The sequence below is a fragment of the Malaya genurostris genome, chromosome 3 (genome assembly GCF_030247185.1).
Source record: "Malaya genurostris strain Urasoe2022 chromosome 3, Malgen_1.1, whole genome shotgun sequence".
NCBI classification, from domain to species: domain Eukaryota; kingdom Metazoa; phylum Arthropoda; class Insecta; order Diptera; family Culicidae; genus Malaya; species Malaya genurostris.
This window is the reverse complement of record NC_080572.1, coordinates 79,861,505-79,887,746: the sequence shown is the minus strand read 5'-3', so window position 1 is coordinate 79,887,746 and position 26,242 is coordinate 79,861,505. Positions and strand designations below refer to the sequence as shown.

Here is a 26,242-nt window from a genome sequence, read left to right as displayed (position 1 = left end):
ATTTCAACTAAAAAAGTTGTTGATTTCGCATTGCGATTATTGTTTTGCTTTCAACTGTCTCCGGCATTTGACAGCATTCAAAACAACATATTTATCAACTACTTGAATGTATGCAACCCAAAAACCATATTGGTTGAATCAAAAAGAAATTAGTTAAATCAACTATCGCAAAAATCAAAAACTGCGATATCGCCATTTTATGATCGAAGGGTTCTCCGTGTATGTCCTTCTGCTTTATGTTGCGTTATGGCAATGGTATTTTTAAATTACGCCGTTCAAGACCATAGTTACTTTACATTGAACAGTATCGCAACTCAATTCCAACAACATTTCTACAAAATTTATTCCAACAACATACTAGATTTTTCTGCCGAATAATAAAGAAAAGAAAACGAGAGATGAAACTTTGATGTTTCAACTACCTAGAATAAAGAATGACATTCCATCTGATTTTTTCGTTTTTGTCAGTTTGTATGTCGTACATAGTGACACCACAAAAATGGTCTGGGAATCACTTTAAGCTAACTGTAAACATGTAACATTGAATTTCCAGCATTTTAATAAATGCGTATTTAGAATTGGGAGTTTAAGCAGTCGTGTTTCTAGGCAACCGATTGCCGATAATGTGTTTTTCGAGCAATTACGATATCTTTTCATACGGTCGGACTATTCTTCTAGAATCTGTCCTCACAGTGTCAAAAATTGTATGATGGGCAGAACTCTTTGTTATTACTTTGTTTTCAAATAAATCGAATCCAATTGATACGAATCATTTTATGCGTTAGAATACCTCAGTTTTGGGGAATGACTAAAAAAATGTTGTACCCAGATTGTCCTTAGAAAGTCTATGCAATCACTGTGAAAATCATCTTTTCCACCATGCCCAATGTTGTATTAACTCTCCGATACAACATTGAACGAACTGGTCGAACAATTTTTATGATTAGTTTTTTATTGAAATTTTATCGTTATTTCACATTCACATAAGAAATATTGTGGTGTAACACATAAGGCCCCTGCCCATCAGTTTCGCACCAATGAAAAAATACCGGTCTTCTGGACTTACGAAAACACAGCCGGGTTCACAACTGTTCACAACTTTCGAAAATCTTTTTCAGTGTTCGTTTCGAGCTATGCTTTCCCGGGTTAAGGTTAAAAAATGTTACGAGGCACGCAGTCACTTAGGTTTGGATTTCCTAATTTCCTGACTCAGGCATGCTTGATGAGTCAAGAAAACGAGACCATATATGCTTGCCTCATCATATCAAGGTCCAACATCTAGTGAAACAAGTTCAAATGTTTGAAGTTCAAGAAACGATGACGGGATTTCAAATCGCTTGCTAAAACAAAGAAATCTTGTTGATTTTTGACATAGTTTCTGTTTGAATATGCTTTGAAGCGGATAACTTGATTGTTGTAACAGAATACTCCTGTGATCGTCAATCACTATGCATCACTAATTTGTGAAAAATTTTGCGTAAATTGCACGGGTAAAAGCAAAGTCTTGGCATTACATTCCTTTTGTAGAATTTGACCTTTCTGTTTCAACAGACTTCGCAGCCGATTCATAGCTTCCTTTGACAGGATTGCATGGCTAGTACTACAAACCTACTGACACTAAGAATCCTTTCAGCTTCGGGGCTCGAACATACGACCACTGGCTTGTAAATTCTACGGGTGCAAGTTCTGTTATGTAATTTCGCTTCTAATGCAATTTGATTGAAAAAACATGTGAATCAATTCTATGGCTGGATTTATGGATAGGTAACTATACTGTTATCCGGGATTAACTAACGGTATCACGGATTAACATGGTCGGTTGTAGTATGAATTACCAACCAATGGGTATTTGGGCACTCTCTCTCTCTCTCTCTCTCCATTAAAAATGTTACACTAACCTGCACCTTTAGGCAAAAAAAGAAAGAATTTTTAAATGGAATCACCCACATAGACTGAAGCATGCGCATACGTTTTTAACTCAAACTGTTCTTGATTTAAATTTGACTATTGTTTTTAGTGAAGTCACTGTCAATATCAAATACCGCATCACATTGATAACTATCTATTCATATTACATGATGTAATAGACCGGTGAGTTGAATGACAAACTTCTTTCTACTTATGAATCATTCTGTCGTGAAAAATTTTAATGATTGTCGGATGAGAGATGCGCCTATGGTGGTAGCCCAAACAAAACATGTTTTTGGCCTCAGTCAATTGAAATCCATGTGACTCCATGGCATGTGACTTTGTTATATTGTTATTGAACATATTTTTCAATTCAAAGTTATATAAGATTCAGAATTTTGATTCACATATCAATATAAGGATTGTTATCAAGTGATTTTCCTTGCAGCTTTAATTTTAAAATAAATAAAAAGCATTTTTCGACCTAACCGACTGTACTTTCCGTTATTACTAAAAGAGTTTTATATGCTTCTAATGTAATTTTGACTTGTCTTGCACTCGGCTAGCTAGTGCAACTGTATATTTTTTTTCATAGTTATGCTTATTTCTTTACGCAATGTACATTGGTTTTCTTTCGCCGTTACACTGAAATCTTTTTTATGCGATTTCTTTGTGCGGTCTTTTACATGGCTTTTCCACGCGGATTTCCGAAGTTACGTGGTTTTTCTATGCGAATTTTCAAAATTATGCGGTATTCTTGTTTTTGTCCTAAACATGCATGAAACTTCCAGATCTGGTGTTATCCCGATTTTTTTTTATGTCAACTCTTAGACAAAAAAAAATTCAACAAAATATTGTTGGATATTACACCAGATCTTGACGTTTTATGCATTTCTTAGATATTAGGCATTTCTTAGATGTTACGTGGATTTTCGAAGTTACGTGGATTTTCGATAGCAGCAGCGCGACTTGAACCGAGAAACATTAGATCACAAGCACATCGGTTATCTGACTGAACCACAGTGCTCATATCTGTTCATACACACATAAAAAAACCCTGTGATTTTACATCTTATTAGATGCACATAAATGGAGCGTCGCAGTTCACGCAAATTTACGTGGAAGAACATTTAAAATTGTGGCTAAAACTCCATGACATAAAATTCATTGAAATAAAAAAAAAGAAGACTGGTAGCAACCCGCCGCGACTTGAAGAACCTAGAATCATCGGATCGCAAGTACGTCTGTTAATCGACTGAGCCACAGAAGCATGCATCTGCTTGGCTGGTATAAGGTGCATTCAAATTTATACAGTCACACCTGCCAGCAGAACGCAAGTTACAGTCGAAACCAGTAAAATTCAGGCTAATCTAACATTAAGTCATTCCAAATAAAATTTTCCGTCATTTGACAAATTAAGTCGTCAAAAATTACATCGTATGAGGGATTAAGTCACTTGTAAAATTCAATTTTTTTTGGAGTGTAGAATAATAATACATGTAAATCCATACAGCGGCACTGGCTAGCCGAGTGCAAATTACACTCGGAGCGTGTAAAATTTTGTGCGAGTGGAATAATGACGTCATTTGAAAAATTAAGTTGTAAATTGTATCGTTTGTAGAATTCTGTCACCAGTAAAATCTATAATTTTTTTCTGTGTATAAGGATAACCGTCGCCACAAGCACAAAGTTTACTTTCAGTAAATACAGTAATTCAGTAAAGATGTGCGTCTAATGTGCAAACTGGACATGAGTCTGACAAAGCTAAGTCGTTGAATTCTATTCCTTTTATGGAATTTGATCATTCTGTTTCAACAAACATCGCATGATGAATTATAACATGAGTATGGGCATCAACACGAATGAAATCCCTACTCAGATACAACCGTGCGTTTGTTGATGATTTAGAAATAAGTGAGATAGATAAATTATTGTTATCACAGAAGGTTTTGCCGAGACTAGTTATAAAATTAGTTGGAAACAATGGTCATTCAATCAATTTCACCCTATAGAGAACCACACTTGGTTAAATTATCCGCTTTGTCATTGCTTGGAATAGAGCAATATGTTGAGAATCAGGAGTCAGAACAAATTACCCCAAGTGGTACGTTTCCCTGGTTATTTGGAGATTTGTACCTTGTCATGGCTTCTCATCACTTTCCTGATGAGAAGGGACATGGAACTGAATCGTGTAGTAGATGAAGGAACAATCAGAAACAAATCGATCTGCACCCCCGAAATGATGCTGAACAATCTGCAGGGGCCAAAATGCACATTCAATGAACCTGAAACAATTTATAGATTTTAAAAAAGTGACACCATTCTGCATTCTCGAAATAATGCAGAACGAATCGGAATTTATAAGATTTATTATTTTGAATCTCACATACTTGAGTAAATTGCGTAGCCATCTAAACAAACCACACCAAAAGGGGTTTGCTTTGCAGAACAAACAAGCGAACCGTAATCTTCAGTGTTCAAGAAGAAAATGGAAGATTATGTCAAATATCACACTGTCGCTTTGCAGCGTCATGAGTCAACACTATGAACAACTAAGTATTGTATGGGAGCAAATAAATAGAACTGAATTTACTAGTAATGACTTTAGCTCCACTGGAATTCATATAATATGAAGAATATGAAGAGCGCCACACTTGGGTAAATTATACGTTCTCTCATTGCCCGGAATGGAGCAATGTGCTGGGAATCTGATCGTGATTTGTTGATAATTTTTAACTCTCTTGTTTTAGCATACTTTGTTGTTTAAAAAGTACCAGAGTGTCAATCGAAACTTTTTTTTAATAACTATTCATTGGAATATGAGTTAAAATTAAATTATTAAGATTTAAATTGGGTGTTCAGCCACAAGTGGAGACTTTTCAGCCCTATTATATACTTGATTTGGTTATTACCATGAAGACATCATTTGCTTTCACAATTCTTTGATTTTTTGTGTAGGGAAAATTCTAAACCTACTTGTATTGTGTAATGAGGAAAAGGAACTTATATACTAACTTACTAACTAATACAGAGAGCGAATCGATTCAATTGAAGATTGCATCGATTTTTGGCGGAATTTGCTTATAATATTATGTGACATTACATCTAATGGTTCAATATTTGTGAGTCTGTGTAACTTACTTGTACTAAACCAGGGAGGACGCGTCAAAATCGTTTTCAAAATTTTATTCTGAACCCTTTTGAAGCGTTTTCTTCCTGGTAGAATAACAACTTGACCAAATTGGTACTGTACAAAGCATGGAAGGTCTGAACATTTTTTTTTATAAATTAATAATTTGTTTTTTAGACAGAGCTTAGAATTTCTGTTTAGAAGAGGATATAAACATTTATTATATTTATTACACTTTGCCTGGATTCCTTCAACGTGATCAATCGAAAATAATTCTACTATAGAACAGCGATTAGTTCATTTGCGACTCTGGATAAATTGTCCATCAAAATAATTGTCGATTGAGTTGTTATAATTTTTTAAATACAGCTATTGGAAGAAATTACACTACAATTTCGGAAAATTTCAATAATCCTGTTTGTAACTATGAAATAGTGCCCGTCTCGTTCGTGCAAGTAGTTTCTTCTTAGGGTAGAAAATTTGCAAAACGAGAAGCCAGTTTTTGGTTTTAAACCGGACTTTTGTAGTTTTGCACGTGAGTTGTCAGTTCAGGTTGGTTCCTCATTTATTTCTTTTACTATCGAAATTATTCGATAGTCACTTATTGTTATTACCACAAGGGGGTTTGGAGTCTAGTTTACGATTTAGCAGCAACCAACAGGAAAACAGATTGAACTTCAATTACCCCTGCGGAACTTTCCCAAAAGAAAACATTCCACACAACGAAATTGCCTTTGTGTTGAGGATTTATTTTTTCAAATAACCGTTTATTTCTCTGATAAACTGTATTATTTTATTTGTATTTTCTTAACTTGTATTTCGTTTCGTTTCGTCTTTTTAGCTAGACCTAAAAGTTAACACCATTTGGAGTATCAATGTAACGTTTCATTAAAGACTGTCCCAGAAAATATGGACGCACTTTGATTTCGCTGTAAATAATTCACAAGTGTTAGATATTCAAATTTTATTCGATATACTGATAATATTAGACTACAACAACAGAATATTATTCTCAACATTTGCTACTTAGCCATTGTAGACTAGCTGGCGCACCTGCTTGCGAACGTTCCTCACTAAATTCCGTACAGACTTCTTGGCGACAAGTTTTGACACTTTTTTCCAATCTTTTTCGAACTGTTGAATGGTTTCGGCTGCCGAGACATGTTTCCTAAGATGTGCCTTCGTCAATACCCAAAATTCCTCAATTGGTCGAAGTTGTGGGCAATTTGGTGGATTCATGTCTTTTGGGACGAAAGTGACATTTTTGGTAGTATACCATTCTACCGTTGATTTCAAGTAGTGGCAAGAATCAAGATCTGGCCAGAAGACAACAGGATCCTTGTGGCTTCGAATCATGGGTAGAAGTCGTTTTTGTAAACATTTCTTGATGTATATTTCGCTGTTCATTGAAGCAGTGGTGATGAAGGGTTTCGAAATCTTACCGCAGCTACAAATTGCTTGCCAGACCATAGCTTTCTTACCAAATTTTTCGACTTCAATCGATGTCTCGGACTGGTTTAACACTTGCCCTTTTCGCACCGTATAATATTGTGGTCCCGGCAATGATTTGTAATCGAGTTTCACGTAGGTTTCATCGTCCATGATTATGCAGTTCAAACTTCCAGCAAGAATCGTATTGTACAGCTTTCGAACCCTCGGCCTGATCGATGCTTCTTGTTTCGGACTACGTTTTGGTTGTTTCTGCTTCTTATAGGTTCGAAGATTCAAACGTTATTTAGCACGAAGAACATTTGACTTCGAAGTGCCCACTTTTTTGGCCACATCCCGAACTGAAACCTCCTTCTTTTGCTCGAACGCCTTCAGTATACGTTTATCCAACTGAGGGTTAGTAGGACCTTTTTTTCGACCCGTTTTCGGTTTATCCTCAAAGGTGTTATCCTCAACAAACTTCCTGATTGCATTTTGCACGCCTTTTCACTTACTCCTTCCATTTTTGATATCTTTCTCAGTGACAGTCCGCGTTCTGTGCACCATTTGTACACAATTATTCGACGTTGTTCTGCTAAAAGTCCACGCATTTCGAAACAAACTAATGAAAACGAATAAACAACTGCAGGAGTGGTTAGAGAAGAGTGTAAACAACAGGACGCAGCACAGACAGATTCTGAACCATTGCGAAATGGCAGCGGTTTTTTTAAACCATTGCGAAATGGCAGCTTTGGAATTCCAACTATGACCTAGTAAAAGTTTTCTTTGTTACATTACGCGACACGATCTGATTATTTTTCGTGTTCCTATCAGATGGTGTGATTTCGGTATTATGTTTACCTAGCATAAACAAACAAATGGAAGACTAATAAAAATCAACAATGCAAATTACACTTGAGCAATGTCAATTAATAAACAAACTGTATCAGTGTCGCTGGACTTAAGTAACTTATAGCTATCGAAGATTAAATATAAACATAACATGGTCGGCAACCACCCGCATAGCATTTCGATAATACGTCGCATGTACTTATAGTAGCTATTGATGGTGCGAGTAAAGCAGAATGCACCCTGACTGGGTGGTACGGTGTTTGCCAGGCCTCATGCTATCTTCGGCGACGTGCTGTAGAATAACACTGTTTACCGATTATATGCAACTGGGTTGGTTGTTGCCTGTTCTGAAAATATCAGTTGCTTATTGGAAGTCAGTTCCGAAGCTTAAATTTCTCTACGAGCAGGCCCATCTACATTGTTTTGCGAGACCGCGCGTGACGGCGAACGATGACGCACTGGTAGAATAGCATCAACCAGCAGTCGTCGTATTGAAATTGATGAACAGTGGAAATGGTGCAATTGATCGATATAATTTTCAGTGTCATGAATAGTTTGAATAGTCACGCTAATTGCTTCAAGTTGAAATTTTGTGCTCTGTGCATTGTCATGAAACAAACGTATTGACTGCAATAAAGAACGTCGGAAGAACAATTTCAAATTTCAAGCTAGATGAACCAGTGAGCATGTTTCGAACAAAGTTAAGATCGTCAACTTACGAACACCATCAGGTAATGTAGTTTTCTGTTATTACAACAATGCAAATGTGTATCAGTTATTAAAAAATTATGTATTATTATCTGTACTGTAAACAAGCTTTCGAATTTGGGTTACGGGTTAGGTTTCTTAACTTTAATGAATGCAAAATATGACCCATTTCTTCGTGCAATCCCGATACTTTGATAGATTCAACGGTAGAGACGTGCATCTATCCCTACGATTTATCTGTGTTTAAAATTAAATTGACGAAGAAAGATATTGATCCATGCATGTTTATACTATAATATACTAACGCAGCATAAACAGCAAAGTTTCAACTGTGGAATTCGAAAATTCTATAAAAACACACTTTACAGCCGATTCTGTACGTACAGAACAATTACACTGCAGCTGGTGTTACGATCCTATTGTCATTGAGTTAACAGTTCAATACGTACTGCACTGGTCTCACGACCGCGGATTGCACCGCTAATAGTTTTCCTGTATATCAGGAATCGACGAAAGTTTATCAAAGCAACGCGTCGAATTATAAGGCAAGCGCTTTAATTTGCTTGTGTTTACGTAACCTAACCGATTGCCTCCACAATTAAACCAGCCATTTGATATCAATATTTCAAGTAACATCGTTTAGATAAAATACAAATTGATGTGCTGAATTCAAATATTTGTTTCACTTAAACTTAAGTTTTTCACATTTATTACGTTATTTGTGCTACGATACTTCTTTTTGGAATGTAGGGTAATTTTGGCCCACTATAGGGTTAATTTTATTTTGGCCCACTACGTAAAAATATCCACCAAATGTTGTAATATCTTTGAAAACCCTTCCGCAATAGGTAATTTAATGTGCTTAGCTTCAAATTGATGCAACATGGATTACTTAAAATCGGTTAAATCCATAAAGTTTGTTAGGTGGGCCAAAATCTACGATGTGGCCAAAATACCTCTGTTACCCTAGTTTATGTATATTAACCTTTCTCTCCACGTTTCACCTTCGACTCACGAGTGCATTAGCAGTTCAAATTAAATTACCATTTCCGTCTAACAGTTCGAGCGAGTAAGAGCGCGATGACCCTACCGATGGCAGAATTAAATATCTATTGCAGGTGTCAGTTATGTGGGGTGGCTGACAACATAGAAACCCCCGCAATGGCCCTTCGGTGAGACAGGCCTAACGAGTTACGAATAATCTAGCAATGAATACGAATCGGAACAATCAGTATCGACCTAGACGACGACTACGACTACAGAGGACAACGATTGAAATCTCGGTACATGGAACTGAAAATCGCTTTGCTTCACAAGATACGACTGAGTGCTGCATGATAAGCTTAAAATTTCGCGGCTTCGATGTCGTAACACTGCAGAAACTTTTGTTGGGCGGGACAGAAGTTGTGAAAATGTGGGCATCTAGCGGCTACCTTTTACCAGAGTTGTGGTAGATCCAGTGTACTGTGAATTGGCTTCATTATGTTGAGCAAGATGCGTCAGTGCGTGGTTGGATGGGGACCAATCAGCGACAGGATGAGTGTGTGTGTTGAAGATTAAAGTCCGTTTTTTTCAATTACAGCATTATCAATGTACGTTTCCTACATGAGACGAGACCCGATGAAAAAAGGAAGCATTTTACGCGCAGCTGGAACGAACCTCCGACAGCTGCCCACGGCGAGAAGTGAAACTCGTGATCGGCGACGTGAACGCTCAAGTAAGGTGGGAGGCAATGTACAGGCCTGTTTTCTGGTTGGAGAGCCTACATACGGTTTCCAACGACCACGGTTAACGATGCGTGAACTTTGCTGCCTTCCGAGGAATGGTAGTCCGAAACACCTTCTTTCCCCGCAAAGATATCCACAAAACCTCATGAAAAACACCTGATCAACATACGGAAACCCAAATCGACCATGTTCTAATCGACGGCCGATTCTTCTCCGATGTCATCAAGGTGAATTGTTGCTACAGGCAGAGTTGCCATTTAAAAATCTGTGTTGAATATTTTCGACCATAATCTGTGAAAAACATTTTGAAAATCTGCCATTTTTAAGAAATATTCTGAAAATCTGTAGAATTTGGATAGAATCGGTGTTCTAAGAATCGGTGTGGTAAAATAGACCAGAAAAATCGGTAGTTTTACAAAAAAATCTGTGAATATGGTAACTCTGGCCACAGGGCGAAATGTGCAGAGATACCAGTGGTAACCTATGACCAGCTTCTGAATGGCGAAACACAAGATACAAAGAACGACACAGAGATTAATCTGTGTGCACGATCAACTGACGACAGATTACCAGTACCTGATCTGTCAGAGATAAGTGAGGACATCGGGAAGCTGAGGAACAACAAAATCGTGGGCAATGACCAATTGCTGCCAGGCGAGCTGCTTAAACATGGAGAAAAGGTAGCTCAAACATTGAGGAGGCTAGAGAGCTGCACTGAATGATTTCTAAGATTTGGGAGCAGGAGTTTCTACCGCAGGAATGAATGAAAGGAGTGTGTTACCCCATCTACAAAAAGGGTGATAAGTTTGACTGTGGCAACTACCGAGTAATCACAATGCAGAACGTCGTCTACAAGGTACTCTCCGAAATACTTTACCGTCGTCTATCGCCAATATCCGAGGAATTTCTAGGGTCGTACCGAACGGGATTGGCTGGGATCCGTGCCACTATGGATCACATATTCGCGATAAGACAAGTATTCTAAAAGTGTTGTGAATACAACGTCAAAGCAACGATGGATAAAATGAATGTCCAAGTAATTGGGACGCTCTCGAGTCCCATCAAATCTCGGAGAGGGGTACGGCAAGGTGATGGACTATTTTGTCTTTTTGTTCAATACTGTTTTGGAAGGTGTGATTCGAAAAACGAGGATCGGCATGAGTTGTATTATCTTCCGAAAGTCCGTATAGCTTTTTGGTTTCGTTGACGACGTTGATATTGTGACACGTAACTTTGAAAAGATGATGGAAACATACATCGGACTGGTATTCAAAGCTAGGCGTGTCGGTCATTCGTCGGATACATTTCAGCTTGAAAAAATCGTCTCCGTTCACAGCATCGCAAGCTCGTTCAAAGTCGCTAATCCATTTATTGGCATCGTAGGAATCACAGCTGGAAAACTTTGCAATCGCGTGCTTGACGTCCTGAAAATCCGGTTGTCTGCACAGAGCAGCATCACATGCCGCCAGCTCTCGACGCAAATCCGATATCTTCTTTCGTTTTTCCAAAATTCGGATTTCCGCATCCAATTGATCCTCTCTGTCCGATAGTTCGTCATCAGTGGGAACATCTGGGAGGTTTACCCGGTGTAGTTGGCTTTCATACAGAATCTGCAGATTTTGAACTGCGGCCGTAATCGGAAACTCGATGTTGTGCTCCTTCAACCAGTTTTGTAACTCGCTTTTTGTCATTTGATTGGCCATTTCCAAAGTTCGATGTTCAACCGATTTAATGGTTACGAATAGTGGCTGGAAAAATCCCACTTCTGATGATATAAAAGAATTCAACACGACGCTGTTTACGAATTAAACACGACTTTTTTTTCCATAAATCATAGGCAATATACATAAGTTTTTCTTCGCCGTTGCATCCACAATACATAGTACTTCAAACCTAATAAATTTCGAATATCATATTAGTATGTTGGTATTCATTAGTTAATCTAAACACTGTTCTTATCAAGCGATTTGCTATTATAAATTACATTAAATAAAATACATTTATTTTGTACATGATTTTATAACTATTTAGGTTTGTTTGTATCAGTTCATCACTTTTATTCATATCATATAGCTGGCTATTGGTTGAACTCGTGGAAGAGAAAGGGTCTAACATAAAATAAAATTTAAATTGGAACTCCAATGGACTTAATGAAATGATAAAGAAGTTTCATGTATGTAAGGTCACGACAAGCAAGAATGTCACGAACTGGGACATTGGATAGTTTACCTTGAGTACGCAAGGAATTTATTAGTTGAGATCTGACATCACGATACTCCACGCATGTACAAACGATCAATATTGCGATAACATTCGCCACAAGCACAATGATTAGTCTCGGAAAGTCCAATTCGAAGGAGATGTGCATCTAACGTGTAGTGATTGGACATGAGTCTGGACATCACACGAATGAAATCCCCCCTTTGTCGATATTTTAGGAATAATTGAGTGCATCCACCGACCCAGATCATCTTTATCCCAAGAAGCTTGCCAGCTGGCAAGTGTTCTTTGGTGAGACGCGCTATAGAATTCGTTGAAAGCAATCGGTCTCTCAAAGGTTTCATCCTCAATAGCACCACGTTTGGCTAAAATATCGGCTCTTTCATTGCCTGGAATGGAGAAATAAGCCGGGACCCAAACTATTGTGATTTGATAATTATTATTCAATATATTGTTCAGACACTGTTTTATTTTGCCCAAGAAAAACGGTTCATTTTTGCCAGAAGCGTTTGAGGGAATGGCTTCAATTGCACTCAGGCTATCTGTGAAGAGAAAATCACCCTCATTTTTGTTTACGGCCGTATGCGATACGTTCGAAAGTATATCAAATTCGTATTCCCGTTTACGTTCGAATCAATCACTGTTTTAAACATCGCACATGCATAAAAACAACGCTCATCCAACTTTAAACTATCAGTTCTGGTACAGATTTTAGTTGTAATTAAAAATCTTTGCTTTCGTTTGTTATTTGACTTGATGATTTGATTGCAAATCACCTTTAGATTCGAAAAAAAATTTGTTGGAAATCGGTTAAACTTTTTTCAATGTTTTCGAACGATTGATTCGCAACATAAAACTGACGAATCGAAACCACGTCATTTCGTCTATTCGTCCGTAAACGAGAATGGGACTTTCCGTTCGTACGAATGATGTTCGAATACACGTATCGTTTGAAGTTAAACTGCCATACAATCTAGCGTTTCGCATATGCTTAATCACAAGAATTGGACTGAATTAATCAAGGTTTAGCATTTATTTGAAGAAGTTTACTGATATTTGAATATTTTGTGGGAAACGAGTCGCATTCAAATTCATTCGAGTGAAAACAAGAATGGCTTATTCGTATTCGTTCGAAAGTACCCGTTCGTCGTACTGCCGATACGGACGTTAACAAGAATGAGGGTAAATAATGGTTTGAAGATAATGTGACGATTACACTCAAACTATAATGAACTGCTGCTAACTCTGCTATATAAACAGATGCAAGTTCTTGAAGCCTAAATGAAGCCGAAATATTCTTGTTGAATATACCAAACCCAGTATCCTCTTCAATTCGTGATCCGTCCGTGTAAAATATTTTCTCAGAGTCAATATGCCTGAACTCACTTGTAAATATTTTTGGGATTTCCATCGAGCGTAGATGTTCTGGGATTCTACGTACTTCGCGCTGCATGGATGTGTCGAAAAATAAAGTTGAGTCAGGGACATAAACACGACTTTTATTCGAGCGTGATCCACTTGTTTCCAAGCTCTCACACACACACTCTCTCGACCGAAACTAGAATCTCAGAATAGTGTAATGACGTTACGTTGGTAGGTTCAGTGCGGCCAGATCTATCTGTTTTGCTTTGTTATTTAAAGTTTATAATTACACCTATTTCATCACTGTGTACTACCTAACGACATTCTCAAAGATTATCTTTGGAGGTTTACGATTTTCAAACGAGGAACACGAGGAAGTGTCGGCTAGTTAAACCCCTTTTTATTATTCAGAGACTGCTGGACTGGGATGCAATACTTCGGAGAAATAACCCTTTCAGTGAAATGACCCATTCGGAGAAATGACCCGGTCGAACAGTTTTCGGCGAAATATCCTTCGACTAAATAGTTTTTTGTGCAAAATGCACACATTTGATCTTCATTTTAATACGTTTCGTCTTCAACTGATCAGTGCATTAGAAGTTCAAAGTGATCTTCTATTGTCACCTAGCAGTTCAACTTAAACCCTTAAACTTCACCTAATTTAAGGAATTATTTTTCTTAAACAATTTTACTTACACCGTACTCGCGTGAAATTCGGATCTGCAGATCATTACAGAATTAGATTGAAGTTTCATCCGGTTATGATACCTACTTATTAGGAAATTTTATATCAACCACTAACAAGACGAAAAAGATAACATAATTTGTTACCAAAACCGATTTCTGTTATAAACTTGTTATTGCTTGCGGATTTGGAAACAGTGCAGTTTTAGTGGTCATCTAATTTATTATATTCTTATGCTATGTGAGTAACTATCGCATGTTTAAACAGTTAAATATTGACCCAGACATAATCCAAAGACAATCAAGACAGTTACGAATCAAACAGGTAATTGAAACTGAAGCATCCAAACAGAGATGCGTCGACTTTTACGCGGCGCAAAAAAAGACTTCCGGCTCAAATGAACTTGAAAAGCGACAACCGTAATTGCAACCGCTGTTGTTGGCCGCAATTGAATGGAAAATTACACATACTGCAGCTTCCGTGAAATGGTATTGCTATAAGTTTATTCTATCATTTTTTCATTGACGATCATTCTTCCTTCCACTATTTTAATGCACCAACTGTCAAATGTTCAATATTTCTTTTATCATCTAAAGTATACAGGAATCGTTGCTACCAAGACAGAATATCAAATTGCAATTAGATTAGATTGATTCGAAATTTTATATCATCTGGAAATACAACTGCCTGCTTCGAATCGACACAGTATAGACTGATAGTATTTGTAAATTCTCGTATTGATAGACCGGTGAAGGCGCGAGCCAAACCAACAGTCAATCGTGTAATGGGTACGGGTGAAAGGGGTTATGCTGCAACTAAAACAAAAAGGGAATTAAATAGAAACCTTATTAGAAACGAGTACCTTTCGTGATTTTGGTCAGTGTAGAGTTGCCCTTATAGTTAGCCGAAGTCGAGTTCTGGAACCGGTAGTTCTAGTTTACGAATTAAGTGGAACTTAGCGAGTAGTAGTATTTATTGTTACGGAGCCACTGCGCACAGCGCTAAGCAATTTATCATATGCAAGTTAATCATAATCGACATACCAATGAATTAAGGTTCGCGAATCTACTTCGAATAACTAATTCATTTTTGCTATTGACCTTCAAAAATATTCGCTTTTCAGGAACACTGACATTAGCATTAGCGTGACACTGACAGGCTGAATACTAATGTTCGTTTGGATTGAATAAAAACAAACATTCACATAAGTAGAAAAAGACTAATCCATTTTAACATTCCTAATACATAAAGGATACAAAAAAAATAGAACCCTCATTTTGTACGGCAATGTATCTGTTATTTCCGAGCCAATTTCGAAAAAAAATTAACTTCTAACTTGAAAAAGGTAATCGTTTTTGCAATCACATGCATTGACATTACATTTTAAATGCAAAACAATGTACCAGAGAACTCATGACTTCAATTCCAGAAATGATGAGCAAGTCATCAGAATTCACATTTTCCGATTTGAATGAAACTTTACACACTTTTTTAGTATGACCAAACATTTATTTTGCACGGATGAAAAGACCAATTGGACTAAAGAATAATTTTAAAAAAGACGTATGTATTTTTGCATGTTCTTTCTCCAAATCTTGGTAAACCGGAAACTGTAAATTGTACAAAAGAAGTCCAAGAAGAAGTTGTAGGAAATCGATTGGGCACTCTTAAAAATATACACACTAATAATGAGCTCTTTTCAATTGGATTTCTCGATTATTAAAAATGTATTCAGTAGTTGAATTAGACAAATTCTCTTCACGTTAAGTTTCATTGGATTCTGAGATGAATAACCTTAACTAGTTTACTTTTTTATAAAAACAAACACTGAATGTATATTTCAGTTTGGTCTAGAAAAATGTTTGTTAGCAAAACCGTGAATCATCTTTGAATTTTTAAAACAGTTTCTTTAGTGTAGAACTCAATTTAGAATTGGAATACTTTTTGTCAGATTTGTCTTTTTTCAATTATAGCGATTTTAAATTAAATCCGAATTAACAGTTTGGCCCTTTTCTAAAGACAACTTAGACTCACTTTGAAAATCACGCTAAACAGCTTTTTGTGACAAATGCTAGATGCCTACAAAGTGCCATTGAAATTTGAGACGGTGCTGCCAACTCCGAATAGGGTGCGACGAAATGCAGACTTTTAATGCATGTCACGAATATTTCTAAAATGCACTGCATATCATTTTTTTTCTATCGCAATCATATTTAATAAGGCGAGCATTGTATTATTATTCTTACGTATTTTGATTCATTGAGACTAGTAGACAGAAAATAACCCGTTGAATATCTGTTCGAAAATGGCGGATAACTGTAGAAATTTTTCCTTGATTACATTTATATGAATATTTTATGTACATATTTTAAACTGATCCTTCATTCTATTTCAATGTATTTCAGGTGTAAAATTTTACAATGTAAATAGTTTTAGATTAGATGACATGAAAACAATTTCTTAGGTTATTTAAAAGAATTACCTTGTCATTTAGAAAATATTCATGTGCATTCGAATTATTATTATATGCCCACTATTAGAAGAAAAATGGATGAATTAATTGTTAACCTATAATAACCATTGTTAAGTGTTCTCATTAGGTTGAAATCTTTTTCTCGCTGTTACCTAGTTTTTAAGCGCTTAATTGAACGAATTGATATTTCTATTATTTTTGCAGAAAGAATAATTTAGCTACAGTTCCGTTGCTTGATGGTACTCACAACGTCTTTTACCCTGACTGTTTTTTTAAGGCAATCGCATCCAAAAGTAAGAACACTAATATTGGCTGCTAGTAAATAACCAGTTACAAGAATTGATTATGTTGAATTATGTGTTTGAGTTTTTTCCCCAGTTCTGTAAAATTATTGGTAGATGAAATTTCGTTTCTACATGTATTAAATTATTGGTAACTAATTGATCAGACTACCAGGGTACTAAAAACAGTGAAATATGGATAATAAGAGAAATTACGATCATGTCAAAGCTTTAGTAAGCAGCATCCATGGTTCCTTCCCAAGCACAGTGCTCCCGGGGGACGGGTATGATGGCATTGCTCCCCAGCTTTCTTTTCCGATGGTGCCGACCAATGAGCGCCCCACACCTGCTACTGAACTCTCAAGTGAATGTGATAATAATTCATCGAATGGAGTTCCACTACGGCTCAGGATACCGTCTTTGCTGGTAACAAACTCGCTCTCACCCTGCCACCTGACCAGTAACCCACCGGCAACTAGCGAAAGTGATCATTCCCTGAGGCGATTCAGTTTTGGCCTCATTAGACGTCACTCCAATACGGTATCTAACATCCCCAACTTGAATTGGATTACAATTCGAATAGCACGGAGTTCTATTGAAATGTGTTGTATTGTTGCTTTTTACTTATCCAATTCTACTTCAGATCTATCGCGTTCCTCTCAGCTAGTCGTAGATTATGCTAGTTTGTTTCAATAGTATTCTGAATCGGTTACAACTATATTTTTTTTTACAATTTATTGTAATAAAATTATAACTGTATATTACTAGAAGATTTGAAGTGATCAGTTGACCAATTTCACAATAACATTTGAGCTTAAAAGATTGTATATCTGTTTCTAGTGTACCGTTCTCGATACCTTCATATTTGACATTTTTTCTGCGAAAATTGACAAAGGTCTTCTTCAATTCTTTTAGTAAGAAAAAGATAACCAGAATAGAAACCAGTAACAGTTTGACACCCTGCATGTTGACCAACTGTGTTGAAAAATTGAGAGTTTCTAGTGTTTAAGTATTTATAATAACAATAATAATTTACTCGGTTGTGATCAGTGTTTTATACAGAGCTCATAGATTGTAGTCCCATTAGTAAATTCATTATTCTTGTATCAATGAAAAAAGCAAGAGAGACTACTCAGAAACGTTATTTTTTTTACTTCAAATTTTATTTTACGATATTCAATGAAGTAGTCAAAAGTGCAAATGAAGTATGGATGATGTACACTGATAAAAATTAGGACGATGATATCATTTACAAAGCACACAAACTATTGCCTCATGTAAAACACACGAAATTAATGAAAATTTCATTTAACTCATTGAACAAGTGTAAAGACAGCGAGCTTTTATTGAAACTCATGTTCACATTCACATCAAAAAGATAAAAATTGCAGTGACTTGGAATTCTATATCAGCTACACATGAGTATCAATATTATTCATATAAATTTCAATTGTGTCTCGATTTATCAAATCAAGTATTACATATATCAATTCACCCTTGAAAATGATGTGTTAAAGACACATGAAACGATTTAATGGAAAAACTTATCATGTCGAACCTAAAAACATTTATTATCTTAGTAAAAATAAACATGAATTAAACGCTATTTCTTTATGCAATCTTTGAAGAAATCACTAGTTCTTTGCTTGATATGATAAATTACTTTGAATATAAGTGTTACTTCTCATGATTTGACCCTCTCAATTTTTATCAGTGTAGTCATACTTTTCCAGATTTTTGACGATAGCTAAATCGAGGCTTTGATACGACGGTTGAGTCTTATGATACTCATGTCCAAGGCTGACAATCATCATTTTTATACTTCATCATCAGTGAGTTTAGCTCACCTGCAAATCGGTTTCAGAAGCATCACTAAGCGAGTTGAGTAACTGGGTAACCATTTGTGTAGAGAAAACATCGTCTCAACATTGTAGTGTCAAGCAATCAGATTTGATGTGTTTGTACATCAACACATTGAATCAGATTCTTACGACACAGTATCGCTCGTATTCCCCATTCACCAGAGTTGCCATGGGTGGCCAACGTTCGAATCAATGTCATTTCAATCCAATTCTCAACACATGTTCTCGTATGCTGCACATCGCATTCGGTTCAGTACCCAGTTGCGTTTAGCTCAAGACATGAAATTCAATCGTTTATGGTATACATCACGGTACAGTTCGATTTTTGTTTTCGTACATTAATGCTTGGGCTCGTTTTGAGTACCAGCAAAAACAAAACCGAAAATCTGGGTTGTGTTGGCAGCTCTGCAGTTTAAACATACACTCACCTGCGTAGCTCAGTACGGTGATACCAAACTCAGTACTCAAATTTTAAAACAACCAAGGAATGAGAGTTAGATCCTATGAAATCAATACTGAGAACCATCAATACCATCATCATAATTTGATGTCAGCGGTGATCTGTATAGGTGAGTGTGTTTGTTTAGATCAGCGAAGAGTTTCATCTTTACCATCATTTTACGGATTGCAACGTAAATCATGAGGTGGGCTGATGAATAGAAATAAATGAGCCTTATGAGCGAGTTTTTGCCACCCTTGCTCATGTCAATGTAACACAACAACAACGCAACAAGAAAAAAAATCACTCGGATTCAGATAATTGAACTTTTCTGTTGAGCACGGTTTCCCAAGTATTGTTCAGTTTTACATATGATTTTGAAAACGAATATCTCGATATTTAAGAATAACTTTATTGTAAAGCATGGTCATCTCAGTCCAAGCACACACGTTATTATTTGAACAGTAGTTCTCAGGAAATTAAATGAAGTTCCCAGACTAAACTAATCCACGGCAAACAGACCAAGCAATTGAGAGTACAAATTAGTTCTGCCCGTTTTCACAAGATGGCTCTGTCTGTTATGAATATTGAACAGTAACAGCTGATGTCGATAGTTTCAAGATTTCTGTCATTAATATTAAGTTCATATTGCTTCGAGTTTTTTTGAAAAAAAAAACTTGTTTTTCACTATGTTAATTATGAGCAATTTTGTGTAAACTAAGCAGTATTTGCGGGAAGTTTTAGTTTTCTTTTTTAATTGGAAGAAAAGTGCAGCTAAAACGCATAAAATGATTGTAGATGTTTATGGTGAAATTGCTCAAACTGATAAATCATGTAGGATTTTGTTTCAACGTTTCAAGATTGGAGATTTCAGCGTTGAAGACAGGTCTCGCTCTGGACAACCACAAAAATTCAAAAACAATTAGTTGGAGGCATTACTCGATGGCGTTGTGTGCTATGAGCTGCTACAACCAGGTGATACTAAAACGGGTGATCGGTATAGGCTGCAATTGATACGTTTGAGCCGTGCATTACGAGGAGAACGGCCGGAATACAAGCAAAATTATGATGAAGTTATTCTCCTGCATGACAACGCTCGGCCTCATGTCGCAAAAGTCGTGAAAAAAATCATTTGGAAAGGTTGAGGTGGAACATTTTGCCACACACGCCGTATTCTCCTGACATTGCTCCTTTGGATTACTGGTTGCAGCACGATATGGTAGGTTATCGGTTTACTTCTTGTGCAGAAATCGAAGGTGGAGAAAAGTAGTAGCTAGCGAGAGACGATACTTTGATTAATCCTTAAATTCTTTTTATTTTGAAAAAAAGTATTTTTGACCCCTAAAAACGGACCGAATAAATTTGTACTCCCAATAGTAAGATCATACCTATGTGATGTAAATTTGTTATCGTTTTTAAGTTTACATGTGTGAATCAAATAGTCTAATTCAAAACGAAGGTTACTTTTTACAAACAGTTTAAATTTAGGCTGCAAATCTGTTCTCTGTACCTAGTCTACACACTTACACTTGAGACATTTGATGTCTGGATGATCAAAAACTGATTTATCTTGGAACCAGATTAATGAAATAATGTTGAGTGCTCAAAATGAAGGAAAGCAAGAAAATTATTTTGATTTCATTTTGATGGAATCTCTACTTTGAATATCACTAATCATACTTAGTACACTCTGTTGATTAATATGAACGGCCATCATCTCGTTATTTTCATCCTCATCTTTTCGTGCCACCATTTCTCCATCCCTCGCATCCCGAGTCACCTTTTCACTCTAATTTGGAAGGAATTGAGAGCAGTTGGATGGAATGATGTCTTTTTCAAAGAAATACTCCCTCGACATACATGTGGCACTTCTCCGTTGAGTGACAGATTGCCAAATCAGCCCAAAACTTAACAGGTACATTGCGAACCTCAATGTTCTGAAGAATTCGCTTTTTCTTACACTTCTGCTTATACATTTGGAAACCCAAAATCTTTCTTGTCATGAAAACCTGTTTTTTAACCGCAACTGCAAATACCTTACCAGATCATAAAGCTTCTTGTAAATTTATCGGCAAAAACGAATTTGAATTTGCTAGGGATATATCTCGACCAATGGTTTTTTAGAATTTTATAGAACAACGAATCTGCAGTCTGAGTGTGTCACGTTGTTCGAAAGGCGAAAGATTTCCTGTTAATGCAGCATTCACTTCAAGTACATATAAGTGGAACCACAATTGTTGAAGGTTCAAAGTAAAAACTCCACATTATAATTTGCTTCCATTGTTCTGCCATTTCCGGGAAAACGCTCATAATCCATCTTCAGTTACGTTTCGTTGTTCATGAGGATGCATCCTTCGTATTTCGTAAGAACCTTATTGTACAACTTCCGGTAACATCTTTTTAACACTAGATCATGTTATTTTCAATGTCTGAGTGCAAAAAAACAGATTGGTAAGTCAAATGAATGAAAACTCACAGAAAAATTGTTTTTTTTTTTGGAAAAAAGATTCTGAACTCGCATTTGGTTTTGGTTGATTTTTGAAGTTGTTGTCCACAATTATTTTCGATTCTCGGCTTGTATCAAGTATAACTACTTTGAAACACGTTATGAAATTTCGAGCACTGAAAGAAAAAATATTTCAAAACAAACTGTCCTCAGAACATTCCAGATCCTGAAATTAGGAGTGCAACAGGAAAACAAACGGTGTCCAGATAACAATGATGTCGGTCAATAAGTCCCAAGTTAGACGTGCAGGTGGTGGAACTAAGCCAGTTGTCGTATGGTCGAGTCCTGACCTGCAAGGATTCTTAGTGTCAATAGGATCGTAGTACTAGCCATGCATAAACTCTGTACGCTAAGAATTGGCAGCGAAGTCTGTCTAAACATAAAGGCCAATTTCCACAAAAGAAATGTAACGCCAGGGCTTTGCAAGGACATAAGGCAATCCTGAACTCAATTTCATACTTATCACTACTAACGTCCAATAGACAAAGAAAAAAATTAAAATGAATTAAACAGCGAATAATAAAAATTTTCACGAAAAGTATTGCCCAGAGGAAGAACACGAGTCTTCAACCTCCTTCCTACTGGGGTGATGCTCTACCAACTACGCTACTATGAGGCATGTGTAGAGCACGCTCCTGAACGCAACAGATGAAATACTAGTGCTGAATTTGTGCGTGATACTGCACATAAGCCGAGTGAGATTCAATAACTGCTGTAGCTACTGAATGCTCGTGATTGCATTGCTGGTCGGGAAACAGTGCCGATTTCGTTCAGTGCATCGTCGACCATCCGGTAACATTATATTAGAGGGTGAGTGAGGATTTGGAGATTGCTTGGAACTTTTCGCACAGAGTTTGAATGAAGCAAAAATGCTCGGAAACCTTATGCAATCTTTCGAAAACATGTTTGAAACAGATGACAGAAATATATTCCTTCAAGTGAACAATGAACCGAAGCATTGAAGCCCGATCTTTTTGGAAGCCTTGTTCATAATTCGAAGCAGTTATTAAGGGCTATATTGGGAAATTCGGAAGATTCAACGTTTTCTTTCAACAAGCTACGGTGAAAACCTCGTCAAAAACCTGCATCTATCATGTCAGACCATTCTCAAAAGTGGCGGTGACTACAATTTACTTTACTTATTGATAGCGTCGAAGCTTTTTCAGAGTATTGCACTGTATATAATAATTTAAACAAAAGCGTTAATAGCTTTTGAAATACTGACATATGTATTTCTACCTCATATATTCTTGCAAAATCTAGCCATTTCATGAAATACATTCAATAAATTACATCATACGTGAAAATTCATTATCGATCAAACTTTTTTCCTATACATATACACTAAACGCATTCTATAATAATTCCACGCCAAAATATCTGCTGGACAAAGGGACCTCCAGTTTACCGATATTCTTCAGGTGCTGATCGAGTTCACAGTCTACTTGAAAGCAAAATTTTTTAATGCTCTTCATTACAATCCTGTTGTTTCATTCTGATAGGATTGTTTTATTTTCCGTTTCTTTTCTATCAATTAAAAAAATCGAGCCGACTACTCATTTTAGCTCATGTAAATGTGTTTCGCAATGGGATATCTGTTGTGCAATCAAGATTTATTTTGCACCGATGACCAACCGTCTTGATTACATTCCTCGTATTAACAATATATTGGATCAGGAGTCACGTTGTATTCAAAATTCTAATGCGTTTATTGGAACGTTGCCTAGCGTCAACTTCTATATACCACTAAATCTGATTCGAATTCACATTGTTTGAACTATGTAATTCGATGAAAATCAATCAGGTAACATAACATAACAAATTCATAACAATAAGTTTACAATGAAGATAAAATTGATCAGTTGACTTCCAAAATGGAACATTGTGTTATTGACCGGATTTCTACACCTCAAAATTTTCCGCAAATTTCGTTAGAGAATGAAATGGGATAAAATGCACCTCTGTCAGAAACGATTGTTCGCATCACTAGCAATTCAATTGTTCTCTACTCTAAGAAGCAGTAGTCTGTCGAAACAGAAGGACAAGTTCCGCATCTAAATGTATTAGCAGATCTTTGCCTTACCTGTATTAAATTGAAAGCACACTTGCTTAATGTTATTCATGACTGATCCTCAACTAGTCACACAGAAAAAAAGTTCCAAAACCCAAGAAAAGTTATTGATAGGATTTTTTTCCAAAACCATTTCAAGGTGGTTGATTGGGAACATTGCACTGCGAGTGACTTGTCTGTAGAAAGTCTGAAAATAGTTGCATATATGTTAAATATAAAGTTCTATATTATTCTATTTGATAACTTTTTTATACATTATCAAAGCAGGCGAAATTTAGTCAACCGAATGTTATCAATTAAATGTCATACGGATGTGATTATGATCAGTGTGTAGAACAATTAATCAGCTGTTCGACTAGATATCTCATTTTGCTGTGAAACTGCCATTAGAGGGTCAATATTCCTTGCGAGGCACGCCATATATTGTTCATTTTGTATCTTACCTGCATACCACATTAATTCTCTCATAAACGGGAGTTCATTCTCTCACTCTGCAATCGTTAATGTAGCAGGAAAACACCCGACTTGGAGCTCGCGTGTTTACTGCCTCAAACTATATCCATGGACCTTATGACGTATGTCTACTTACCGTTGAGAGACAGCGCTAGCTCACGATGTTTATTTGCATGTTTTAACATTAAACTTCACTTTGACCGTGCCACCGTTAGCATTAGCGCAAGAGCGGGCAATCCTAGCCATGTGGATTCAGATATTGGTCCGCAGATTTGCCTCGGTAGTCCTAGTGATCGCTGCAACACGCCCGCAGACCGATAGATACTGTACCACGATTGCTGATGGCCGATGACCAGCACGGTCAGTTGCTGCTTGGGTCACCAGCGAGATCGGTTTCAGTTTCATTGCAACGTTCGACGAAACTGATCTCTTCAGTGGCGCTGGCGCGTTGTGATCCCTGCTTGAGCAGAGCCAAGTGAAGTGTGCAGAACTAATGAAGCGGCAGTAAGATTCGTTGTTGGAAGAGTGACGCTAATTACTTTGTGCAGAATATTCGAATGCGTCTGTGAACGGACTTCGGATGTTGGTTTGACTGAAAAGTACATCATATAAAATGGAAGTGTCATTCGTTGCCGTCGTTGCTAGAAAACGAATATGAGCATAACATTCGGTTACGTTATGTTGCGCTGTGTCTATGTTGTGTTTGTGCCTGTAACAATATGTTGGTTTGGTTTTTTCTTGATAAGCGATTTTTCAAGAGACTGACTGCTGTTTATGCTTGTAATATTTCTGGAAAGTTTACAAAAAAAGTATGATTCTTGAAATGTTCACAAAAAAATGAGTTCCCTTAGACGGAATGCAAAGATAAACAATTTAATGCAGACGCACATCGGTGAAAAAATAAACGGTTTTAACCGAGAATATAGACATTGAAATAAATGTTCTTGAAATTATTAATACAGGTATCTGATTTCAAAAATATTTGAAATAGAAATGTATTAGAAGCTTATTGTTAAAATTCTTCGCATAATACGAATTGTTTTAAGTTCGAAATAATATACAAACCCACTGCTGTCTAACTTCTTGTGTTTGCCTTGAATAATTATGATTTCATTGTTTTAAGCCTACTTAAATTTCACATGTTGTAATATTTACCAACGTCTTTACAATTTTTATTGCAATCGATAAGAATTATTTTTACGTCAAGAATCGGCTTAACTTTGAAAATCTGCATAAACAAAACCTCATAATATTTGAAAATTTTATAACATAAAATACGTTAATTCGCAGATCCCCGTCAAAAATACAACTTTGGAAATCTGCATAAAATTTAAAAACTCGCATTCAAAAATGTACAAAACAGACTACTTCGGGAATCCTCATAAAATAAAACATAATTTCGAAAAAAACCGCATAACTTCTGGAATACACATAAAAATCCGCATGAGAAAACCCAAGTAACATTTTTAATATTAATAAATACTTGTAGCTATCTTCAATGCTACATAATCAATCTTGCATTAAAACTTCAAACTCCACGAAAGCCTACTGAAAACCTCTGTAAGAGCATGTTCCTGCCAAGTGGACCATTCTTCATAAGGTTTATAAAGCAAAGTGAAGAATCAGCATAAAGCTGCGTTAAAACTTCAAATTCAAGAAAATTTTGAAACCAGCTTTACGATCAACATTAAATTTATTTGGATGGAATGAATTCCGCTCTAAATAAACTGTTGTTTTGGTAATATTTTTCTTGACCTTACCCCCGGTGAACGACCAAAAGGTTAAAGCCGGGGTAAAATAAATGATATTAATAATAATAATTCTTGACTATATGTGTCATGTCTGCGTTGAATGCAATCAGTAAGAATTCATTGAATTTTATTTACAAGTTTGAGGCTTTAACCGAACGTAAAAACTTCATGCGCTTTTATTTTTATCGTGAATGTATGGATAAAAATAAGAATTATAACCATTCGCCTTGAAATAAATACGGTTTTTGCAAAAGTCTCCATGATTTATGAAAATTATTTTCTGTGATTCATCGTCTTTTTTGTATAAAACTATTTCGTGGCGGTAAAACTTGTGCATACGTTCTGAACATGAATTATAAAAGTCCATCATACTTCCTCGTTTTTGC

The 26,242-nt window shown here is 36.4% G+C and overlaps 1 protein-coding gene across 9 annotated transcripts in view; it reads left to right on the top strand.

Moving 5' to 3' along the window:
- The window catches only part of LOC131438331 (kinase D-interacting substrate of 220 kDa), a 105,306-nt gene that overhangs the window by 18,989 nt on the left and 60,075 nt on the right, over positions 1-26,242 (top strand). For 2 of the 9 annotated variants that reach the window (XM_058608253.1, XM_058608256.1), the window contains exons 1-2: positions 7,330-8,049; positions 16,426-17,314. The exons of 2 other annotated variants lie outside the window; for them this stretch is intronic. In XM_058608253.1, the coding sequence (XP_058464236.1) occupies positions 16,970-17,314 (345 nt within the window). In that variant the 5' untranslated portion in view covers positions 7,330-8,049; positions 16,426-16,969. Of the gene's footprint in view, positions 1-7,329; positions 8,050-16,425; positions 17,315-26,242 lie in introns of those variants that run through there. 5 more of the 9 variants (XM_058608255.1, XM_058608251.1, XM_058608254.1 and 2 more) reach the window with 5 other exon arrangements.